Here is a 21,027-nt window from a genome sequence, read left to right as displayed (position 1 = left end):
ATTTTTGTTGTGAATTAACAATTAACAACAATAATTTTGTTTTACCATTTAATTAAAAAGCATCCACATACTTGATTTTGGGGAGCTGTGGCTTTATTCATACTTAAGCATTTATAAATAATAATACTACTAATAATAACTTTGATTTATATATAACCTTTCATTATAGCTTATTGCTATCTTAATCACTATTATAGCTCTATCAAATGTTCAAATTTACATCCAGTTATTTTTTGTGTTATTCTTTGCTGGAATGAATGGTTCATGGTTCATTTTACGTATAACAGAAAATATGTGGAAGAATGCAAAAAAAAATGACATTTTAAAATACAGATTTTATTTTCAATACCAGCCACGGTGAATGTTAAGGTTGCCTCTTCGTGAAAAATTGGTTTTTGAGTCAATATATACTGTATAGTGATACTATCTATCTGCACAACTTTTTTTCCTTTATTTAATTATTAATGAAAGAGTTGGTTTGAATATATAGAGATGCCTTTGTAGGACACTAAGGGACATTTGTGCGGAGGGAGCCATTAAGGAAGCCATTTTGTGTAGAATAAGTGGGCCGAGATGAAGTGTAATTGCTAAAAGTTCATTATGGTTCATCTTTCTCTGCTGATGGTGCTCCTCCGTCTGTGCGAAGGGCAGGATGCCAAAGCCCAACTAAATCTTTTATTACAGCGGAAACAGATTTGAATCTTTTAGTCTGGCCAGTCAACATCAATACGACATTTAACCCTGGCGCACATTATTTGTAAATGCGACGGCTTGTAATGGCGCACTGTCAAAAGAACCTAGACAGCAAGTTTTTTGTGTTTGTTTGTTTTACAAGATGTTCGAATATACAGTACTTAAAAGAGCAACAGCACAACGGAAGAATAATGATGTTGAACAATAAATGCCGGGCCAATAGAATAGAATGCTGGTTGATTAGAACGGTACAATCCATCCTTGATTTAATGTAAAAGCCACAAGAACGCACTAATGTCGTTAAGCGCAGCACAGTAACAAGACTCGGAGGCAAACTAATTCCCCTCCCAAATGAGAGTTTATGGCTGAAATTGCCTTGAAATCAGCCATGTAGATCTTAATATGAGCATGAGGGCTGTCAAGGAAAAGAGAGCAAGAGGCACGTGTGTATGTATGTGTGTTGTATCTGAAAGACAAAAGGTCAGAGGTTGAGGGTCAACCTACCAGCAGACAGGCCAGAGGAGGGTCAGAGGGCTCAGACTAACCTAATGGAAGTTTATCTGCCTTATTGAGCTGCTTTATCGTCATGTCCATTGCTCGACTCCAATTTTTTCTTGTTGTTCAGCCAGATTAATGCAAAGGCATCTGAAATGTTCACTCGCTGTGGCCAGAACACACGGTTGATGTGTGCAGGTTTAATTGCTTGAGCTCCCAACATACTGCGAAGGTCTATGAGTGCCTGTCAAACACACACAACAGTGGAGGTGCTCCCTCACTGGGCTGCGGTGGGGGTTGCCGGGCCAATGTCCCATCTGATTACGGCCAGAGGACTGGAGAGGCACGCTAATCCGCCGTACACACACACGCACGTACGCACACATACATTTGGTAGACAAAGACGACCAGTAAGACAAAGACATGCCTCGTGAGTCAAAGAGAGAGACACCCACCATGTCGGCCCACATGTCCAGACAGCACATAATAATATCATAGCAGCAGGACGTCACTGTGCCGCTTACAATACAGAACAAGTGGGACGACAAAGGTCAGAGCCACCATCTCTGAATACTCAGGTCAGGAGCAGTGTTTCTAATTAGAAACCCACACAAAATAAGCTTTTCTAGTTCTATTATGCATTTCCTCCCCACAATTTAAACAATGTTTTAAAAATACCCTAAGGATCAAGGATTAGTATTTTTTTTCCTCAGAGTCGTTTTAAGGGTGCTGTTGGAGTTCTGTGGCATGGCGCTATTAGGTGTGCTATGCAAACAGTCAAGTGGGTGTGACTGGACTATGTAATAATAATAAAATAATGGCATATGGGGCAGTTTTGATTGAGCACTGTGAACTCTGTCTAGCAACAGATGGCTGTGCACTCATGTGGAAAATGTCTGTTGATCAACTTTGCTGTATTTGCAGGCCAGCTGAAATTTCAGTTGTAGAGTTTTATAATACGTCACTAACCACCATATATGTACAGAGAAAACTTTTCATTTTAAAATGCAAATGAGTATGGTGTGAGTACTTTATTTTCCTTGCATGTATTCTGACTATAATGTTGGTGCACCACTTTTTGTCCTATATAAAGACATCAGCTACATCTCCGGGATAACATTTCAGATCAAATATTAACTGATGCCAGAAAACAAAATGCAGTATGGATATTTTTTTAATGCCTAGAAAACCCATATTGTGTGTTCTGGGAAAAAAAAAAAAGATTGATAAATACTGTATATTGTGGCCTGGCCTTATGGGTCTCTTTTCCGGCAGGCTTCCTTTCAGCATGAAGCCTTGTTCCTGTTTATGTTCTGGCATGTTTGCAAACAGGCCGGACAAGACCACTGCTGTGAGACAAACAGCAAACACAAACATCAATACACAAACAAATTATTCGTACTACTCTTACACTCCACTCCCTTGAGTGCACATGCGGCCTGATTTCCCTGCACTCACTCAACTCGCTGTCAGGCTCCTTTATTTGCCAGCAGCAGCAGCAGTAACACTGTTTGGGTCCCACTCAGCGCATCTTTGCCATTGTTGCTCATTATTAAAAGATGGTGTCATAGAAGCGCTGGTCTCTCTGTCTGACAATGCATTTGCATTAACACGGACTTCCTCTCAATATCGCTTTGCAACACACTGTTGACCATCAATTATGAATGCCTATTTATTTCAGTATACTCCAGGGATGGGCAACTTCAATGATGGAGGGTGCCACCATTTTTTCATCAGGGCTACTGGGGAGCCACATAGGCCCACACACTTCCTAACCAGATGTATAAACAAATGCTATTTAAAATATGGACATAAGATATGCAATTATTTTTCAGTGCATGTATCCATCATCTTAATCTAACAACTATATAGGCACTGTTACTGGTTTCACTGTTTTTGTGATTGTCGCATTGCTCTACTTGGGCTTCAAGTCATTCATGTTTTTCCTTGAGATCATTTAAACCATGTATTTGTGTTCCTGCTTGTCCTAATGACAAGTTGCAGCAAGTTGGAGTGATTCCCAGTCCTGTTACTGATCTAAGCCAGATTTTGCAATGTCAGGGTAGTGTCCTCCAATCAAATTCTCTATTATTAGGACAAATACATTTAATACAGCTGCGGTAGATCTTAGTCTGCCAGGGAAAAGTTTTTTTCCCTTGCTTCTGTCGCCAAAGTGTTTGATCATATGGGGTTATGTTGGGTCGCTTTAATGTACTAAGAGTTGGGTCCAGCCTGATCCTTTGGAAAACTGCCTTGAAATAACTTTGTGGATGAAATTAAATTGGCTGCCGCCATGGTTGCGAGCCAGTAAGGGCGTTCTTTATTAAATGCTGCCATTGGTACAATGTCAAGGGCTGGTCGAGCTTCTTTTTTGGTTTTGTTTCATGTTTTTTTTTTTTTTTTCAATGGATTTATGGTACGTACTCCCACTCCCCTTATAACCTACAATAATATATTCTGAAATAAGAAAAAAAAACTCTTTCGAATCTTAGTTAGAAGGCTACTGACGAGAGAAAGAGCAAAGAAAGAACACTACCCAGGAGACGTATTAAGATCTTTACTTTGGATCAATTCAAAAATCTTTACGAACTTATTTCCATTAATATATTCGACATATGTGACTGATTAACAGGGACTTTTGTTTTCAGAAAACTGGAACAAAAGTACCTTCTCTAGTCAGGAACACCGTTGAATGCAATTTTCACAGAGTTCCCATTTCTCGCTCTTCCTTCCAGGCAGTTAAAAAGCTCTCCTGAAGTTAACATACATGTGATGTCTCGACCTTCTCAGCCTCCCACTCGGCCCATCACTTCACACAACGTGCTTTTATTATAATAGCACTCCATTCCATTACTATTAATAAAGTACACTCTATGAATGTACATGTATGTGTGTGTGCATAGTAAGCTATCCGGAATTCATTAAATATAGATCGAGAGGCATCTCAGTGTGTTTTTGTTTTTCCTCTTCATTGCTCTTTGGTCAAGCGTTTCTTATTTCTTCAAAGCGCATCATCTGTGTGTACATATTTAAATCAATTTAAATCAGCAGATGCATTTTCCTGGTTTTTGTACGTCGCTTCTGTCTGCATCTCCATCGCCGCCTCACCTGGTAATGATTATGCAAAAAGAAGAGCACATCACATTTCCATTATGTGTGCTAATGCCACCTGCCTCTGTCACCTTGTCTTGTGTGTTACAACCTTATACCGTTACACCGTACCCTTCCTGAGAGGTGGTAACAACATGTCTTGTAATATATTTTAAGGATAGATGCCTTGCACAAGATTAGTCTTATTTGGTGATGAATATGAGAAAGTTTTGTGTGCATGGCAATATTGTTTTTGTTCAAATTTGAGCATTGTTATCTGTATTATCGCATTAGATTTTATACGTGTACCTAATGAAATGCCCAGTGTATATTTAAAGTAGCCCTCAATCAAAGTGTTAACACAAGTAGTTTGCAGTTACTTCAAATGGTCTTAGACAACAATGTGTGACACACTCATCATGCTAAATGTCATTGTGTCAGTCTGATACGAGCGTGTTGTGTAGCCACGCCCTGTAGCGTGCTTTGGTCGAGGGTGTTACTTTAAGTGTGACTTTTGCTTTAAGTGAAAAAGTCACACATTTCATATCTGTAACACCTGTCAGTCGAGCCATCACATTCAAGTCCCATATGCAAATTCTGCTGTTGTCACATTCTAAAATGAAATTTACACTGCGTAGTTTTATCACGAAATGGATCATAAAACTACAAAGTCATGATTTTGTAATGAGTTCAAATGTAGGGTGTCTCTCGAAACCACTGTATTAAATGTTCAAAACTGTGCAGAATGTTAAAAGTATACATATTCAGATATTTGCAGCAGTGAAAATGTTTTCTGGGTTTGTTCATGTGATGCTTACAAGGTGAGCTGTGATCTGTTGTTAGTTGAGCACTGATCCCATTTTTTTGCGGTTTTAATTATATTAATTGTAGATAAATGAAAACAAATCTAGTTGTAGAAAAAATATTTTCTACGGCTGAAAATAAAGTAAAATATCCCTTTATCCAAGCTTAAATAGCACAATAGTGTAGTTCAAGTTGCATTTTTTTTTTAAATACGGTGCATTTGCATTTAAGCCCCTTTAGAGCATAAAAAATAATTAAATGTGGCTAGATTAAATATTGAGATAATCTAATTAAGGTGATTTTTTTTTCTTAAAGATATTATTTTACTGAATATTTGGTGTTGTACTCTTGTTTATGTAAATTATCCACGCAATTGTCTACAGGTTACCATAGCAACAACCGGAAGCACTGTCAACTCAGTGCTGAAAGATTTCGTAAAGTGGCACCAATGTAAATCAAAGTATCGGAGTCAACCTTCAAATTGAACACTGCGTGAGTATTCGACATCATTAATCATCTCTGAGGCTCCCGGGGGATCATTTCACAGGAAATTTGCACGAAGTTGTGTGAAACTCGGCCAGTCCGTGCGTGAACTATCAATATTCATTAAGAGCTTTATTCTCTGTACAAGTGTGAAAAAAGAGCATGTCTTAGGGTGAACGCTGCGTGGTGATGACAACGAGGAAGTACCGTGACAGGAACGACACTCTCATTGAGTTCCTGAAGGATCGCCGGGAGCAAGAACATCTCATGACCATACTGGAGCAGCGCTTACAGGTGCGCTGTGGAAACTGGATGCAAAAGTAAAAATACTTGAGGGCCTCGGTAAAAGTTGAAGGACTTAAGTATTGCGTGCTTTCATGCAAAGAAAAAAAAAGTGTTGCTGTGAGCTGTAAATTATTATTATTATTATTAATAATAATACTACTAATAATAATAATGGTGGTGAGAATCTGGCACATATTTAATATTACAACAGTCACTTAAAATACCCAAAGTAACCATATGCCTTTTGTGTTCTCAAAGAAATTAAAGAGTTTGCAAGAATGTGAAGATGAGCTACTCAAGGAGGCAAAGAAGGCCAAGGAATTAATCTGGAACTTCGATATTTCTCCAAAGGTACAGTGAATAACTTCACACAGAGGTTCACAACAAGACCTCATTACTATGCTTTAAATTACTATTGTGTGAATGTTGCATTTACATTTGGCTTACATCTCAAATCATGAAGTGGGGCATACAGGGGAGGAAATTGATTCTAAGAGCTAGAAAATCAATTTTTCGGTCTGCTACTTAAGTGGTGGGACCAGAGGGGGGGTTTGTACAAGTCCTCAAATCTCTTGCACATGCTAATATAAATATCTAAAACTCTAACTTCCACATATCCCCAAAATACATACATTAACTTTCACTAAACACTTGAGTGTGCCACAAGACAGCTTTTGACTGCCTTACAATGAACAGCAAACAAATGTGGCTTTCGGATCATTTCCCTCCTAAAACAACATATCTCCATGTGAAGGAACAAGATGCTGATCAGAACATCAAAAAAGCAGAGAAAGAGAGGAAAGAGGTGCAGAAGAAAGAGGTTGAGTTGGACATGCTGAAGGAAGAGTACGCTCAACTGCAGCACAGAAAACAGGAGCTCCTTCATCACATGCACAGAGACGCAGTGTATCAGGACTTCATGCAACAGGTGTTCAAACTAACACGGGTAAGGTGACGAGGTAATATTATTGTACAGCAATGTTGAACTTTGTACTGAAATTTTCAATGTTAAATGACCTTAGATTCTTCCTGCACATCATGCACACAGACGGACAAAAGATGTGTACCCTCTTGGCTAGGCGGAAGCACAATTGAACCAATTATTAACAAAATTGCCGTTTTTTAAGAGTATGTAGCCGTTATATGGCTCTTTAGAGAATATCAGTTTCATAAATGTAATGTTGTCCTGTGTCTTGGTTGTGTGTGTTACCAGTTTGAAGATGAAGCGTCTCTGGCAGGTCACCTAGAGAATCTTCTCCGCATCAGAGAGCAGCTCTGTGAGAAGCGGAGGTTAGCCGAGGAGCAGGTGGACCTGCAGAGGAAAGCCCTGCTGACCTTTAACAGCCAGCATCGCTTGATGCTTCTGCAGCGCAGTAACCAGCTGGCACAGTTGCACCACAAACTGGACAGGGCACAGCCGGAAGTGGAACGCTGGGTAGCGAACTGACTAAGAGGAATTATAGATTGAATGTTTATGATGGTTTGGGATCATTTTGTTCTCCTCTCTTTATACAGGAGACAAAGTGGAAACACATTCAGGGCACCGCAGCCAAGAAGACACTCCTGCTGGGCCTGATCAAGATGGCGGCACTCAACCTCTATGAAGTGACGGGTGGTCATGTGGATGGCGAGAAAGGCGTCCATCTGGGTGACACCGACACACAACTGGACAAGGTTTGTAGCCTGACAGATGATCTAGTGGCGAATGACACATATCTTTTTGACTCTTGTAGATCAAGATGTTCATCCAGGACCACAAGGACATTGTCAAACAACATCAAAGTAGCGCACAAAGACATGATGAAGAAAAGATCAATGTTCCATGAACAAAACATGAAAGTACTTTATTTGATTTGGATCTAAAATGTGAATCAGTATTCATGTTTTAAGATCTTCGAACGTGCATTATGTATAATGTATAGTTAGTGAATGACTTGCTGTACACATTGGAGATGGAGTCACATAAAACAGTTTTTAATATCAAAAACATTTTCAATTCTTAATTTTTCAGAAAAAATTACCAACATCACCTAGGAAAGATACATTGTGAGATAGAAACCAAGTTAACTCAACAGAAATCGAAATATATAACTTTTCCCCATGGCATTCATTCATTTTGAATGACTCCTGTTGCTACTTGATCTTTGACCCTCCTTCAAATGGAGAGCCTCCATGAGGACGGCTGGGCCCAAATAAAGATCAGTGCGATGTCAGGCGGACATGTCAAATTTTGATGGATCACATTTTAAAATTCGTCAACATCAGGTTCTGTTCTGAATCTGGACTGGAGCATGACTCCCAGGACACAAACGCTGGATGTCACCATTGAGCAGTCCCATGCTGCCATCATGTGTTGAAGAAAACAACAACCGGTGGACCCATGTCCAATTGATGTTCCAGCATGACTATCCCCAAGTATACAAAGTAAAAAAACAAAAAAAAAACAATAAGAACAACCCAACTTAGATTAAAAATTAAGCCAACAAATATTCCAGATATTTCTATGATTGCGTACTGTGTATTTTGCGGACTTTTAAATCTGGTCTATTTTTTCTTCTTGCCTTTGCCTTTGCCCTTACCCTTGCCTTTGCCCTTTTTGCCCTTCTTAGGAGGCGTGATGGGATTATTGATCAAGAATTTGCGAGTACAGTAGCCCCTCCACCATGACTGACAATAAAGAGCAACCTTAAGCTTAAGCGCAGCAACTCGTTTCTCATCTGCAATCCGACGCTTTTCCATGATGTAGTCGTACTCCTTCTCCAGATCAGCATAAGGTTTCTCCAGTCTTTCACGTTCCGCTTCCTCTCTTTCAACATCCAACTGACATAACTCCAGATCAGTCTGAGGAATGAAGTCAGAGTTAGTGAAGCAGATTTGAATGTTTTGTGGTTTGTCTTGGACAGCTTCACATCCGCTTCCTCACTTGCAGCCATACGACTCAAGACATTTTTTATTCTTCTTAAGTGACTAGTTATTTTATTTTTGGCTGTGCTGGTCCTAATCATAATTTCTTTGGCCAATTTATGTACCCAGTATGCTCGTAAATTGAATTAAAAAAACGTTGAATTAAAATAATTTCACGATAGGGTTATTCCTATTTTAATTTATTGCCATACTGACTACATAAATTTGCCAGTGACATCATTAGACCAACATGGGGGCAGTGAACTCCAGAACAAGCAGCTGTGTGCTGGAGAAAAATAGGCAAGTGCTTGCTTCAAATTGTAAATTCCCACAATTGGTTCGATTTTACGATGAAATTAAATATGAAACAAGGAGAATTTCACCTTTTGATGGGGAATCAAAACTGGTATTTATGGCGCAGTAATTAAACCTTTAAACAACTTGTATTTGAACATAATTATAGGTATTCTGCTTTTCAAATTAACTTGCAGTTCTATATCTGTTTATATCTTCTTCTGTTGGCCAAGGTGCGCACACCATCATGAGTAGCATAATGACCATTAAATTATCATGATACATAAACTCCTTAATTCTAGTTATTCTATTTAATGATGTTATTATTTCTTTACTAAAATAATTTCTGTGGGAAATAATGACTTCAGATTTGAGTGTTTTGCATCATGAGAGTGGAACTGAACCTATAAGGCAAGGCCTGATTATTTTTCATGACTTCGGTTTGGTATCTTCGTCAATAATTCTAGTGAAGTCAATAAATAATGTTACTTAGCTACAATTAAGTAACATGAAACAAAACATTGTCTTAAAAATTTGTACCTGATGCTCTTGTATTTCGTCATCAAACTTTTGGATCAAGTACTCAATTTCCATCTCCACATTTTCATTTATCTGTCAAAGGAAAGAACACGGAGTTCGTTTCATCTCTTCCACATAAATGATGTCATAGAACCATGCTAAAAAAGTTAGTGCACCTCTTGAAGTGTTTTCTCCACCTCTCTGAATTTAAGTGTCGAAGTGTTGATTCGAATGTTGAGTCGGTCTATTTCCTGCTGGATGCTGGCTTGCTTCTCCTGAGAAACCTTGATAATGGACTGGCACTGTTCATTGGCGAAAAGCTTCCAGTCGACTACTTCTATCTGGTTCTCCTTAAGAAGGCGCTCCAAAGTTTCGATGTCATCTTTCTTCTCGGAAATCTAAAAATTCAATCCAAAAAATGGGAGAGGTCAGACATTAAGTGTTCTGAGTCAGAGTATATATTTTTATTGCTACTTGTAACGAGGGATGACTGTACAGTTGACACACCTCGTTTTTTTTTTTTCTTTATGTAAAAACAATGTACTAAAAAAGAGGGCAGGTCAAGAATGTATACTCAGAATATGTCAGATTGTGAAGCTACCTCTCACCGAACAGATTTTGTATTCCATTTTGGATGCAAAAATTATGACTACTTACCTCAACATCTTTTTGTATTATAGCTGCAGCTGTTTGTTCTAGTTTGAGAATTAGTTCTGTGTCAGGTAACACTGTCTCAAGGGCTAACAGTATTTCCTCTTCTGGGGTGGTCTGCAACCTCTCTATCATATGTACATGAAATTTCTTCAGCCCTACGATGAGTGTGTACTCAGTCTCCCCAACCTCCATGCCAACCTCTGGTCTCAAACCCATAAGGATATCGGGATAGGTGCGAAAAAACCTGAGCAAATCCCTAACAGAGTATTTGAACTCTTTCTCGAGTAGAGCCTTCCTTTTCCTTCTAGCACTTTCTTCTCCAGCCGGTCCACCTATGACCTCTTTGAGGTCATTTGATGTTTCCAGGCTTTTGGTTAACATCTGATGCACCTCAATGATCCTATTGAACTCCTCTTGGACAACATCACATGAGCAGACCGATTGGCGGACGGCAGATAGAGATGCTGCTATCTCGATTTGACTGATACAGTTCTCCAGTATGTTTGAGACGGTCTGGGCCTCGGAGGAGAGGAGCCTCCGCTGGGGCTCCTCTTGATCAAGATTAGCCTCGCAATCGTCATCTTGCTGCAGACTAGTGGATGAGAGCTCAGCGCTGTCCCCATTTATCGGCTCTATCACCTCAACTTCAGACATGTTGTCAAACTTGTCACTAATGGAGAGAAAACAATAACATGTGAGAATTAGTTACATATGAAATGTTGGCTGCTGCTTTGCAACGTAATTCATTATAAAACAGGTAGCAAATCTTACTATTGATTGATTTCTCCTAAAATAGTTTGCAATTGCTGTGTGTATATTGTGACAATGCCCCCAACGTTATTTTTTTTGACAACACCCCTACGTCAGAGCCTTCTAAAGCGATGTCATGACGTCATGTTACAAAGGTTCTTCAAAAGGATTTTAGCTACCTTCAAACAAAAACTGCATTTTTCAACAATATTTTGTTTTATTTCATTCATAGTTTAATGTTAACGATATTTTATTCTGATCACATTTACTTTTGCACGAGAGTAAATATTCCACTTCGACAGTGTTTTTTCCCCCTCTATAACTTTTTTATTCCTCTGAACATTGTCGCTCGTCGTGGGCAAATTCAAACATGCATAGCAACGAGAGCTATCAAAACAAAACGACAAACCCAGGTTGTATTGAAGATCAGAAAGGGACTTACTTTGACTTGTCGCTCGCAAAACATGTTTACTGTTGCTAGGATACGGTCGAAAACGGCGGCCCAATGATCTGATAGAGCAAAATGTTTATTTAGCCTCGAATTATCAAAATGTTCTGATGTATCAATCGTGTCAGTATTCATATGCCTATAAAATGCGTATTTTTGGTGTTTCATATTGTACACACAAATTGCTTACTTTTATTTTGGAAACATACTACTGTGAAAGCTGCCGTGAATTGCTGAAATTGTCGTAAAAAACACCGCCCCACAAAAAGCCAACTTGAATGTCGAGCTTGGATTAAATGCCCTCCGTGTATCGGTGTTGTTATTTATGACAAACTAGTCTCAAAGGAACTTGTCGCGTTTGGTGAAACCGTCTAATAGTTTCGGATTTGGTCTGGAGTGAAATCTGAGGATGCTCGTGACTGCTTGTGACACTCTGAGCCAATTGATTCAGTGACAGATGTCTCCTGCGTGCTAGGACACAACCAAAACTGTAAACAACTAGCCTTTCGCACAGTAACTCGATAATAACTTCGTTGCTAGACATTTTTATTTCATATTGCTTGTGTTGCTGTCATACTTGAAGTGTATATTCGCTAACAAGTTCAGCGTTAGCTTGTCATATTTTATCGAGAGCAGTTTTACCATGTACTCGTGTAGCTAGCTAGCTCCTCTCTTGAAATTTATTTGACCCCAGTAGATCGAGATTGTAACATTGATGTTTGATTTGTATCAAAGAATGGAAGTTGACGACGATGATGTGCCTCTTATCCTCACCTGGGATGATGTAAACAGCGATTTACTCAATGAGGACCCAGCGAGGGGAGACGAAAGTAAGTACTGTTTTAAACACCATTTAAGTTGAAGCAGTCAATCAATCAATGACTTCACTTGAAAAATACGAGAAGAACGAGAGACAATTGTGTGTAATCTTTCAAAGGGTTCCATTGAAGATGATTCCACAAATACTACATGCTTTTTAAGGATTCTGGAGTTGTGATGAGGCTGTCCTGTAAGCCACCAGAATAAGTCCATCTTTGCACATCTCCACATTTAGAACCAAACAAAATGGAGGAAAGGTCTTATTATTCGACAACTTTTGCAGGACATTCAAGCATCCGCTCATCTTTGTGTTCCCCTCAATCAAGTTACATAAGTGAGTCATCAGATAAAATGCTGCCTCATCCGTTCCCCTCGCCCCGCTTTGGTGGCCATGTGTCGAATGTCAGAATTTTGGGCTTGAGCAGACTGGATCCAGAACTGAACAGGAAGAGGAGCGGTTGTTTTCCAGGATGGCAGGGAGTGTCGGATAAGAAGGAAACAGGAGAATTCTTGGGTGACTTTTCTGGACTGAGGCAACTCTTGAAATTGGATTTCTTAAAATGGACTACAGTCATTATAAATCATATGACAGGTCACATGATGACATAGAGGGGTGGAGAAGCTCATATTCATTATTGTTTAGCTCGATAGAAATGGTGAGTGTGACAGATGATTTTTTTTTTGTGCCAAACAGCTGGAATGGAATTTGAGCTTTACACTGCGGTGTCACGATATATTTGTATTCTGTGCTTGGTTATGGCAATATTTCAAGGCCTTCCGCCAGAATCTTGGACTCATGAACTATGCGTGGGATGAGCACTTAGAAGTAAGCATGCAGCTGGAGTAGGGCAGATTATGTTTTGCTAGTCTTTTTTTCCCCTTTGGTTTAATCTGTGTATTTTTGAGTCCTAACTTTATCTCTAATAAGATGAACACTTTGATTCAAATTTCATGGTTGAAGGACCAGGAGTTATTTTAAACTCTTGTTTTGAATAGATTCACACCTTGCTTTCTTTACGTGTCCTGGACACTCACGTGATGATGACAACACTGAAGAGTCGCTGCAGTTCACATCAGTCTTGTGGAATGTTAGGCCATCTGTATTCCCATGTGTGAGGAAGCTGAAATAAGATCGTAAGACAGTAAATGATACGTACTGTTGACTTCAACCACAGACAAACACACACAAAGTTCCAGAAGGATCAATGGAGGTTTTAAACAACCACACAGCTTCTTTACATCAGAATATAAGAAGTGAAGAGCCATTGGTGGTCTCCTCCTATTGCTCGCAGATGCAATGGGATTGCTACGGTGGTTGACTTATTTTGAACTCAACCCTGCAGCTCTTTACGCTACTTGTGTCTTCTTCCAGATGGAGGTGCTGGAAACTATGATGTAAGAAATAGTGGCGTAACGTCAACATCTGGGTCTCAAATCCACCGGGCACCCGATGTGTCTGTACGGCAAAGCTGGGAGATGAACTACCAGGAGGCGGCCATCTTCTTGCAGGTATTCAAACGCACGTATGCAAGAATACAGCAGTGTGAGCACAAGTGCAGCGTCACATGATTATGAGATTTTTTATTTCACCTACAACACCTGACCATGTTGTTTTCATTGGGTTGAAGTGAAGCATTCATAAGTGTGTCGAGATGTAAGAGAATGTCGTTTACAATTCTTTGATTATGTTGAGGCTTCATTTTGTCAGCAGTTAAGTTGTCCAGTGAAAAACAAAATTTTGTTTTCAGAATTACCGATAATATAGCATGCTGGACTACAAAACAAAACGAGAATTAGTGCCCCAACTTGCCTGATTTGACATGGTTGAATGTACGTGTAAACGCATGCTAAGAACCTTCTGTCGTGATGATGTCATTCAAACTTGAAGTGTCCCGTTTCTTCTAAATGTCACCTACAGGAGGGCGAGAACAATGACAAGTTCTTCACCCATCCTCGGAACCCCAAGGCACTGGCGGCGTACCTCTTTGCCCACAACCACCTCTTTTACATGATGGAGCTGCTAACAGGCCTTCTGCTCATGACTCTGTCGCTGTGCGAAGCTCCCGCCGTGCCTTCGCTGCGTTTGGACGTCTACGTGAGTAAATATGACCGCACATCCACATAAATGTAAAGCATTCGCTGAGCATGTGCGATACCGTGTGCAGATCCACGCCACTCTGGAGCTCCTAGCCTTGGTTATTGTGGCATTTGAGCTGTGCATGAAGCTTCGCTGGCTGGGCTTCCACACCTTCATTCGACACAAGAGGACCATGGTGAAGGTAACTGATGGAGACCTTGTAGTGTAGAATGTTTTACAAGTCTTGACTAATGCAGTCCTACCTTGATTTACAAGATTAATTTGCTTCGGGTCTTCGTGTCGTCTGTCTCCAGGTGTGTGTGTTGCTGCTGCAGTTTGTAGAGGCCATAGTGGTTCTGGTCCGACAGACGTCCCACATGCGAGTGACCCGAGCACTCAGACCAATATTCCTGGTGGACTGTAGATACTGCGGTGCTGTGCGCAGGTAGGCCTATACTATGATTCAATGTTTTGTTTCTCTTCCCCGAAAGAAAAAAATAAAATAAAAAATAGACGTTTGCACGTAACCACAAACAGCCTTGCACTTGACTTAAAAGGATCTGGCCCAAGTTTTTCAACGTTACCACAAGGGCAATGTTTTTCTCAAAGGTAACTAACAGTATTTCTCTCATCCAATCAGAAATTTGCGGCAGATCTTCCAGTCCCTCCCACCGTTTATTGACATTCTCCTACTACTGCTCTTCTTCATGGTCATATTCGCGATCCTGGGTGAGAATCGTTTATTTTGAAAAGTGCCCATTATTTTTTGGGATCCGGTAATTCGTGATTAAACCTGATCACGCATACTTTTTCTTTGTATTCTTGAATTCTTAAATTTTAGAGAATAAATCTTTAAAGAACCTTGTATAATGGTTATCATTTTTGGTCCACACCAAAAACTATAAAAAGTGATCATGTTTTATAGAGCATTTTTTAAGTGCTACTATTTCTTTTTTTCTTTTCCCTCAACCCAGGTTTCTGCCTCTTCTCTACAAACGCATCAGATCCAGTAAGTTGGAGTTTAATTTAATGTTCTCAGTCGTGAGACTTCCCTTTCTGTGTTTGTTTGCGTGTGTTGCTGTCTTATTTCCTGACTTTGAGCATCTGTGGTCACCGCAGTACTTCGACACGCTGGAGAACAGCATGGTTAGCCTCTTTGTACTGCTCACCACAGCAAAGTAAGCGCAGCAGCATCTGACGCTGTCATGTGACGTGCAAACACTAACATGAGTTTCATCTGCATTTTCTTGCAGTTTCCCTGATGTGATGATGCCGGCGTACGCAAAGAACCGCTGGTCCTGCGTGTTCTTCATTGTGTACCTCTCCATTGAGCTCTACTTCATCATGAACCTGGTACAACCTTTTTTAAGTTGTATTCGCACATCATGACTGATATAGTCGTGGTCGAGGAATACTCAGGAGTTCTCAACTTGTTTTTTAGATTCCAGACAAATGTTTAAGTAAGACACGGGTGACACATGTCACCCTTAAATTTGTTCAGATGTCACAACTCTTTCCTCTATAAAGAAAATAGAAACCACCTTCTTGATGTGTAATAATATTAGATTGTCTACTAGCCAATTACATGACCACAAACTGTTGTGACATCACATATGGAAAAATAACTGCACCAACACAAAGATTTCACAAGATGTCGCTAAAGTAATTTTTTTTTTTTTTTTTTTGCTTTGGTCTCACTAAAAAAACAGCAAATAATGGATATGTTTTCAAATTAATAGCAAACCGTGAGTCCTGTGGGTACTTCCCTGTGCAATAAAAGCTGAGGCATACATTTTCATACTTTTCAAGAAATCTTGTTGACTTCCCCTTCAGTAGCTGGTTTGCTTTTCGCTCTTGTGTGCAGCTCCTTGCAGTGGTGTTTGACACATTTAATGATGTGGAGAAGATGAAGTTCAAGTCTCTGTTGCTTCACAAGCGCTCTGCTGTCGACCACGCCTTCCAGCTCTTAGTCAGCCGGCAGGTATAAAATAATGCTGCGTGTATTCGCTGCTCCAAGCTTCAAAGCATCCGCAGCCACTACGAAGACTGACATGCTCTTTTAATACGTGTCTGCCGTTTCCCTTCAGAGGCCAACGGGTGTCTCACTGAAACAGTTTGATGGCCTGATGCGTTTTTACAGACCACGGATGTCTGCCAGAGACCGCTTCCTTACCTATAAAGCTCTTAACAGATCTGGTGCTCCTATGCTCAGGTCAGTGACCGCGCTACATCACTCCAAATCAGATTTTGCTCTCACGGTTCAGTGCATCTTTGAAAGTATGTTTTTGACTCTTCTCTAGTCTGCAGGACTTTTATAAGTTCTATGAGGTGACAGGCCTTAAATGGAAGGTAAAGAGCTAACATGTATTGAACATGCCAGAATTCTATAGGTGCTGTTGCTTATGCAAGCATATGTGTTGTGTAGGCACGACGCAGTGGGGAACACTGGTTTGATGACCTCCCACACACAGCCTACATTATTTTAAAAGGCAAGTTCTCTATAGCCCCTTTGTTATCTTAAAAAATCTCATCTTCTCATTTTTTTTATTTGCATCCTCGACTTTCATAGGCATTAACCTGATGGTGAAGTCTAAGGCCTTCCAGTACACCATGTGTAAGTATTTAGGAGGATTTTAATTGGTTCTTGCCCCTAACTGTCTCCCTATGCACAACAGATGTGGTCGTGGCCATCAACGGCGTGTGGATCTTCGTGGAGACATTCACACTTGAGAGTAAGTCATTTTTCTTGTGCCCTCAATGCGTCGGACAAAACTCAATAAATCTGACTACGGGATATAATCTGTCCTGCAGGTGGCTTCTCCTGGTCTAAATTGGTGCCATGGAATTATACTGTCTTCCTTACCAGTGAGTAGGCTGCACACTTTAATCCACAAAGACACAAATTAGGGTCGTTATTGAATGATGTACAATTAAAGAGAATTGAAGCCTTTACAGGACAAGCAACTATATTTGTAAACGTCACATGCCTCACCATATAAGTCAAGGTAATTTGTTCAAAAAAAATTATGACACAAGTAAGATTCACTCAGTAAAAAACAAAAACTGTAATATGTAATTTTCGGAGTCTCACATTTTGAAGTTTAAAAAAAAAAAAAAATCCAATGAGCACGCTGTTGTGTTTACTTTTAATCTTTATTTACCCAAGGCTAGTTACTTGGCGATAAAGAATCTTTGTTCCCAGAAAGACCTGACCAAGAATGGCCCCAATACAACTACAAAATCAAACACATTCTCACTTACACAGGTCATATTACACACGCAGTAATAAGAAAATAAAATGTCAACTAAAGTTATGGCAAACATTTTGTAGAGCAAAGATTTGTAGAGTTTCCAACAAGTATTTCAAAACATTGACACAAGGTTCTGCAGCTCAAATTGAGTTTGCGGATTGCACCATGCAAAAGGAGCAGACAGTTGTTAGTACCTGGGGAACAACAAACTGTACAAAGCCAAATTAATACAAATTACACAATGAATCCTTCATGATCAACCAAAAAGGTTCTCTGGAATGTAGCCAGGAATAGCTTTACAACTGAAAACATACCAATGTCCAAGACGACGTGTGCGCTGAAAAGTCCAGCTGACTTTGTCGAGTACAAGGTACACTGGTGAGTGAGAAATCCGCATTTATTGATAAATCTCAGCGCGTCGTGCTACACGCTGTCCAACATCTGCAGACTCTGAACAGGAGTGTTCATATACAAAAACATCACCATAGTCAAGATTAGAAAAAGGGAGACTCAATAAGTCTCCTTTTAACGGGAAAAGAGCAGCAAGATCGGTTTCTGTAGTAAACAAGATCAAAATGGCCTAATATGGTTCCTTGTCCTATAAAAGGCAAAACATTGAATACAGAAACAATAACATCGGAACAGAGTGGCCTTCAATGTCAAAAGTTCATATCTGATCATTTTTTTGGCCGCCACCTTAATTGTTTGAGATTTGTTTTCGTTGCCTTGTTGTAATTCTGCTTATTCCATTTTGAGTTTATGGTGTGGAAGTGCTGTTGAAGATCTCAGGCTTGGGACCGTTGGCTTATTTCAGCTCTGGGTGGAATCTGTGAGTACTCATTTCTACTTTGAACAAGACCTCGCATTAAAAAAAATCTCAATCATTTGATGACAGACCCATACTCTTCTCTTTCTGTCCAGGTTTGACTTCTCTGTGACCGCGTCTGCCTTCCTGGGTCTGATTACGCTCGCCTTGAATATGGAGCCTTTCTACTTCATCGTTGTGCTACGGCCACTACAGCTCCTTCGGTGCGTTCTCATCTGTACTTGTAACACCCGTCCGATGAGTTTGTTAAGCAACGTTGAGCCTTTGTGACTATTTTTATGCAACACATAATTGCAGGTTGTTTAAGATCAAGAAGAGGTATCGCAACGTGTTGGACACCATGTTTGAACTCCTGCCCAGGATGGCCAGTCTGGGTTTGACCTTGATCATCTTCTACTACTCGTTTGCCATTGTGGGCATGGAATTCTTCGCTGATTCTATTAAGCCCAACTGCTGCAAGTAAGTTGCTGAAATTGCGTTCCTTTGCTCTTTAGGATCGAGAAAGATCACAGTAACACATTACATCTCTTCCATTTTGTGTCAATCCTCAGTACCAGCACAGTGGCTGACTATTACAAGCCGGCCATCGTCACAATTGGCAACAAAACGGTGGAAGGAGGCTACTATTATCTCAACAACTTCAACAACATTCTTAGCAGTTTTGGTACGGCTCCAGTTTCCTTCTTTAATGAAAAGGAAAAAAAAAGAACCCAGTTTATATTGCCATCGTATAGTCGTGCCTGAAACACCATCCCAAAATTATGTTCTAATTGAATCAGTCTGTGCTTGAACAATGTATATTTTTACATAAAAAATGATGGGTTATTTCCCTTTAAATATGTTTGCTTGTGTTTTCTTCTTTCTCCAGTCACTCTCTTTGAGCTGACTGTTGTGAACAACTGGTACATCACAATGGTGAGATGATGTCCTCAGATGATGTTATTACCTGTTTGCTGCTACTTGACCGCTGGCTGCCATGTTCCCTTGTTCTGTAGGAAGGAGTGACCTCCATGACCAGCCACTGGAGTCGTCTCTACTTCATGACCTTCTACATCGTCACCATGGTGAGGCTCGATGTGTGTCACCAGACGCTTTTCACTTTGCTTTCTTGTCAACCTGCAACGTTGCTTTGTGCGCCCTTCAGGTGGTCATGACCATTATCGTGGCCTTCATTTTGGATGCGTTTGTGTTCCGCATGAACTACAGCCGCAAGAACCGGGAAATGCTGGAGAACCCAGAGGGTGGGATGCACTGTGTTTGACTTTGTGTCTGTCTTAGTGCGTGTGTCGAAATCAAAAATTATCTTTGTTCTATGCGGCAGTATTGCTTCAAACACTGAAGTTATAATCAAGTGTGTGTGCTCTAGATGAGAATGGAATCGTATTTGAAGTAGAAGTGAGCCATGACGAAGCTCTGTCCACTCTGGAATTTTACAAGCAGGCATGTCCTGGACAGTCATCTCTCAGCTCTATGGTGGGAGTCATGCAAGCAATGGATCGCTGTGGGGTACAAAAAAAAAACAACCACCATACTTTGTCCAGTTTAAGAAAACAAAGCAACAATCCCAAAAAAAAACATCCTCTCTTTTTACTTCAGGGTGAACAAAACTCGCCTCTGTTATACCAAGGGCGGAGGTCAAGGACGAAGGGTGACCTCAGCATGAAAATGTATGAAGAAGAGATGCAGGTAAGAACAGCATTTGTCACCATTGGCTGGATTTACTCCAAAGGTCCAAGCTGCATGGTGTATTTTCTTTAGTGAACACCATCAAAAAATGTAGGTCAACAACTACACAAATGTAAGTCTGTGTATGACATTTCATTTCATACCATTTTTTAATCACATAGCCTTAATTAATGACTATAGAGCTGGTACGAGTGCATCTTTTAACCTATCGCTCTTCCGCTGCTTCTTCCAGGAGTGGTATTTAGAGTATTCAAGGGAAAACCTGCCTCAGCCAGACCAAAATCAAGAACCCGACTTGGACAGTCCCACCTCCAATCCGCCTTTTGTGCCTACGCCTCAGCTAAACTCACATACTGGACCTTACAGTATTAACTGACCAACTCGTGCGGCAGTGATACTCCAAACAATTGTTTCACTCCGGGACTTCTAATCCCACCCCAACACACTCACCTTTTCACACAGTGGGAGCCGGTCTGGTGTCTGTTGAACAGATGTGAGATGAGGACAAGGTGTCCTCACACCAGAGAGACAGCAGGTCCACTGCTGTCAGACATGTGGTGGATTTGCCAGGGACCATTCAACTTTATGGGAGGAACCTGTCAGTAATACTTCTTACAGTATGTAATGTACATATATATAATGGTGGAGGTCTTTTGTGACCTTTTGAAACCCCCATTTAACCAAAGTTGGGCTGCTATGAATATTGTCAGATGATGACGAGTACATTTCCTCAACAGCTTACCAATTGAGGTCCTAAGTGAGCCCAAGTAGCAATATACATGCAATATTTTAATGCAGTAATAGTACCTGAGGTTGTCCAAATCTACATTCAGTACTTACTGCTGAATTCCTAGCTATCAAATCAATTTTGTATAGTGACTAAAATCAACCAAGATCATCACTTTATCTTTGTACTGTATTAAATTGGTATATTTCTGTGTAACACAAT

The 21,027-nt window shown here is 40.2% G+C and overlaps 3 protein-coding genes across 5 annotated transcripts; 2 read left to right on the top strand and 1 right to left on the bottom strand.

Moving 5' to 3' along the window:
- The first annotated feature begins 5,367 nt into the window (after positions 1-5,367).
- cfap73 (cilia and flagella associated protein 73) lies at positions 5,368-8,297 on the top strand. Of its 3 annotated transcripts, none has more exons than XM_049763510.2 (7): positions 5,368-5,574; positions 5,737-5,859; positions 6,109-6,201; positions 6,605-6,796; positions 7,064-7,285; positions 7,366-7,498; positions 7,584-8,297. In XM_049763510.2, the coding sequence occupies exons 2-7, from the start codon at positions 5,755-5,757 to the stop codon at positions 7,634-7,636; spliced, it is 798 nt and encodes a 265-aa protein (XP_049619467.1). In that variant the 5' UTR covers positions 5,368-5,574; positions 5,737-5,754; the 3' UTR covers positions 7,637-8,297. The 3 variants fall into 3 exon arrangements, with proteins under 3 accessions (XP_049619467.1, XP_049619466.1, XP_049619465.1); XM_049763509.2 differs by having other exon boundaries at positions 5,370-5,574; positions 5,714-5,859; positions 7,366-7,524; XM_049763508.2 differs by having other exon boundaries at positions 5,374-5,574; positions 7,366-7,524.
- Positions 7,804-11,826, bottom strand: iqcd (IQ motif containing D). The gene is made up of 5 exons (XM_049763505.2): positions 11,414-11,826; positions 10,225-10,891; positions 9,744-9,965; positions 9,589-9,660; positions 7,804-8,691 (listed from the first exon to the last, which is right to left on the bottom strand). Exons 2-5 carry the CDS (start codon positions 10,873-10,875, stop codon positions 8,395-8,397), a joined length of 1,242 nt encoding a protein of 413 aa, XP_049619462.1. The 5' UTR covers positions 10,876-10,891; positions 11,414-11,826; the 3' UTR covers positions 7,804-8,394.
- tpcn1 (two pore segment channel 1) lies at positions 11,822-21,026 on the top strand. The gene is made up of 27 exons (XM_049763502.1): positions 11,822-11,909; positions 12,155-12,249; positions 13,611-13,747; positions 14,157-14,333; positions 14,404-14,517; positions 14,630-14,760; positions 14,956-15,044; positions 15,290-15,324; positions 15,435-15,493; positions 15,569-15,668; positions 16,180-16,296; positions 16,403-16,527; positions 16,616-16,664; positions 16,741-16,804; positions 16,885-16,929; positions 16,991-17,047; positions 17,127-17,180; positions 18,323-18,395; positions 18,488-18,595; positions 18,690-18,851; positions 18,944-19,056; positions 19,261-19,307; positions 19,388-19,456; positions 19,537-19,633; positions 19,759-19,898; positions 19,989-20,078; positions 20,311-21,026. Exons 2-27 carry the CDS (start codon positions 12,156-12,158, stop codon positions 20,452-20,454), a joined length of 2,490 nt encoding a protein of 829 aa, XP_049619459.1. The 5' UTR covers positions 11,822-11,909; position 12,155; the 3' UTR covers positions 20,455-21,026.
- Position 21,027: the final 1 nt, after the last annotated feature.

Source organism: Syngnathus scovelli, chromosome 3 (assembly GCF_024217435.2).
Source record: "Syngnathus scovelli strain Florida chromosome 3, RoL_Ssco_1.2, whole genome shotgun sequence".
Taxonomy (NCBI): Eukaryota; Metazoa; Chordata; class Actinopteri; order Syngnathiformes; family Syngnathidae; genus Syngnathus; species Syngnathus scovelli.
This window is presented reverse-complemented; position numbering and strand designations above follow the sequence as displayed.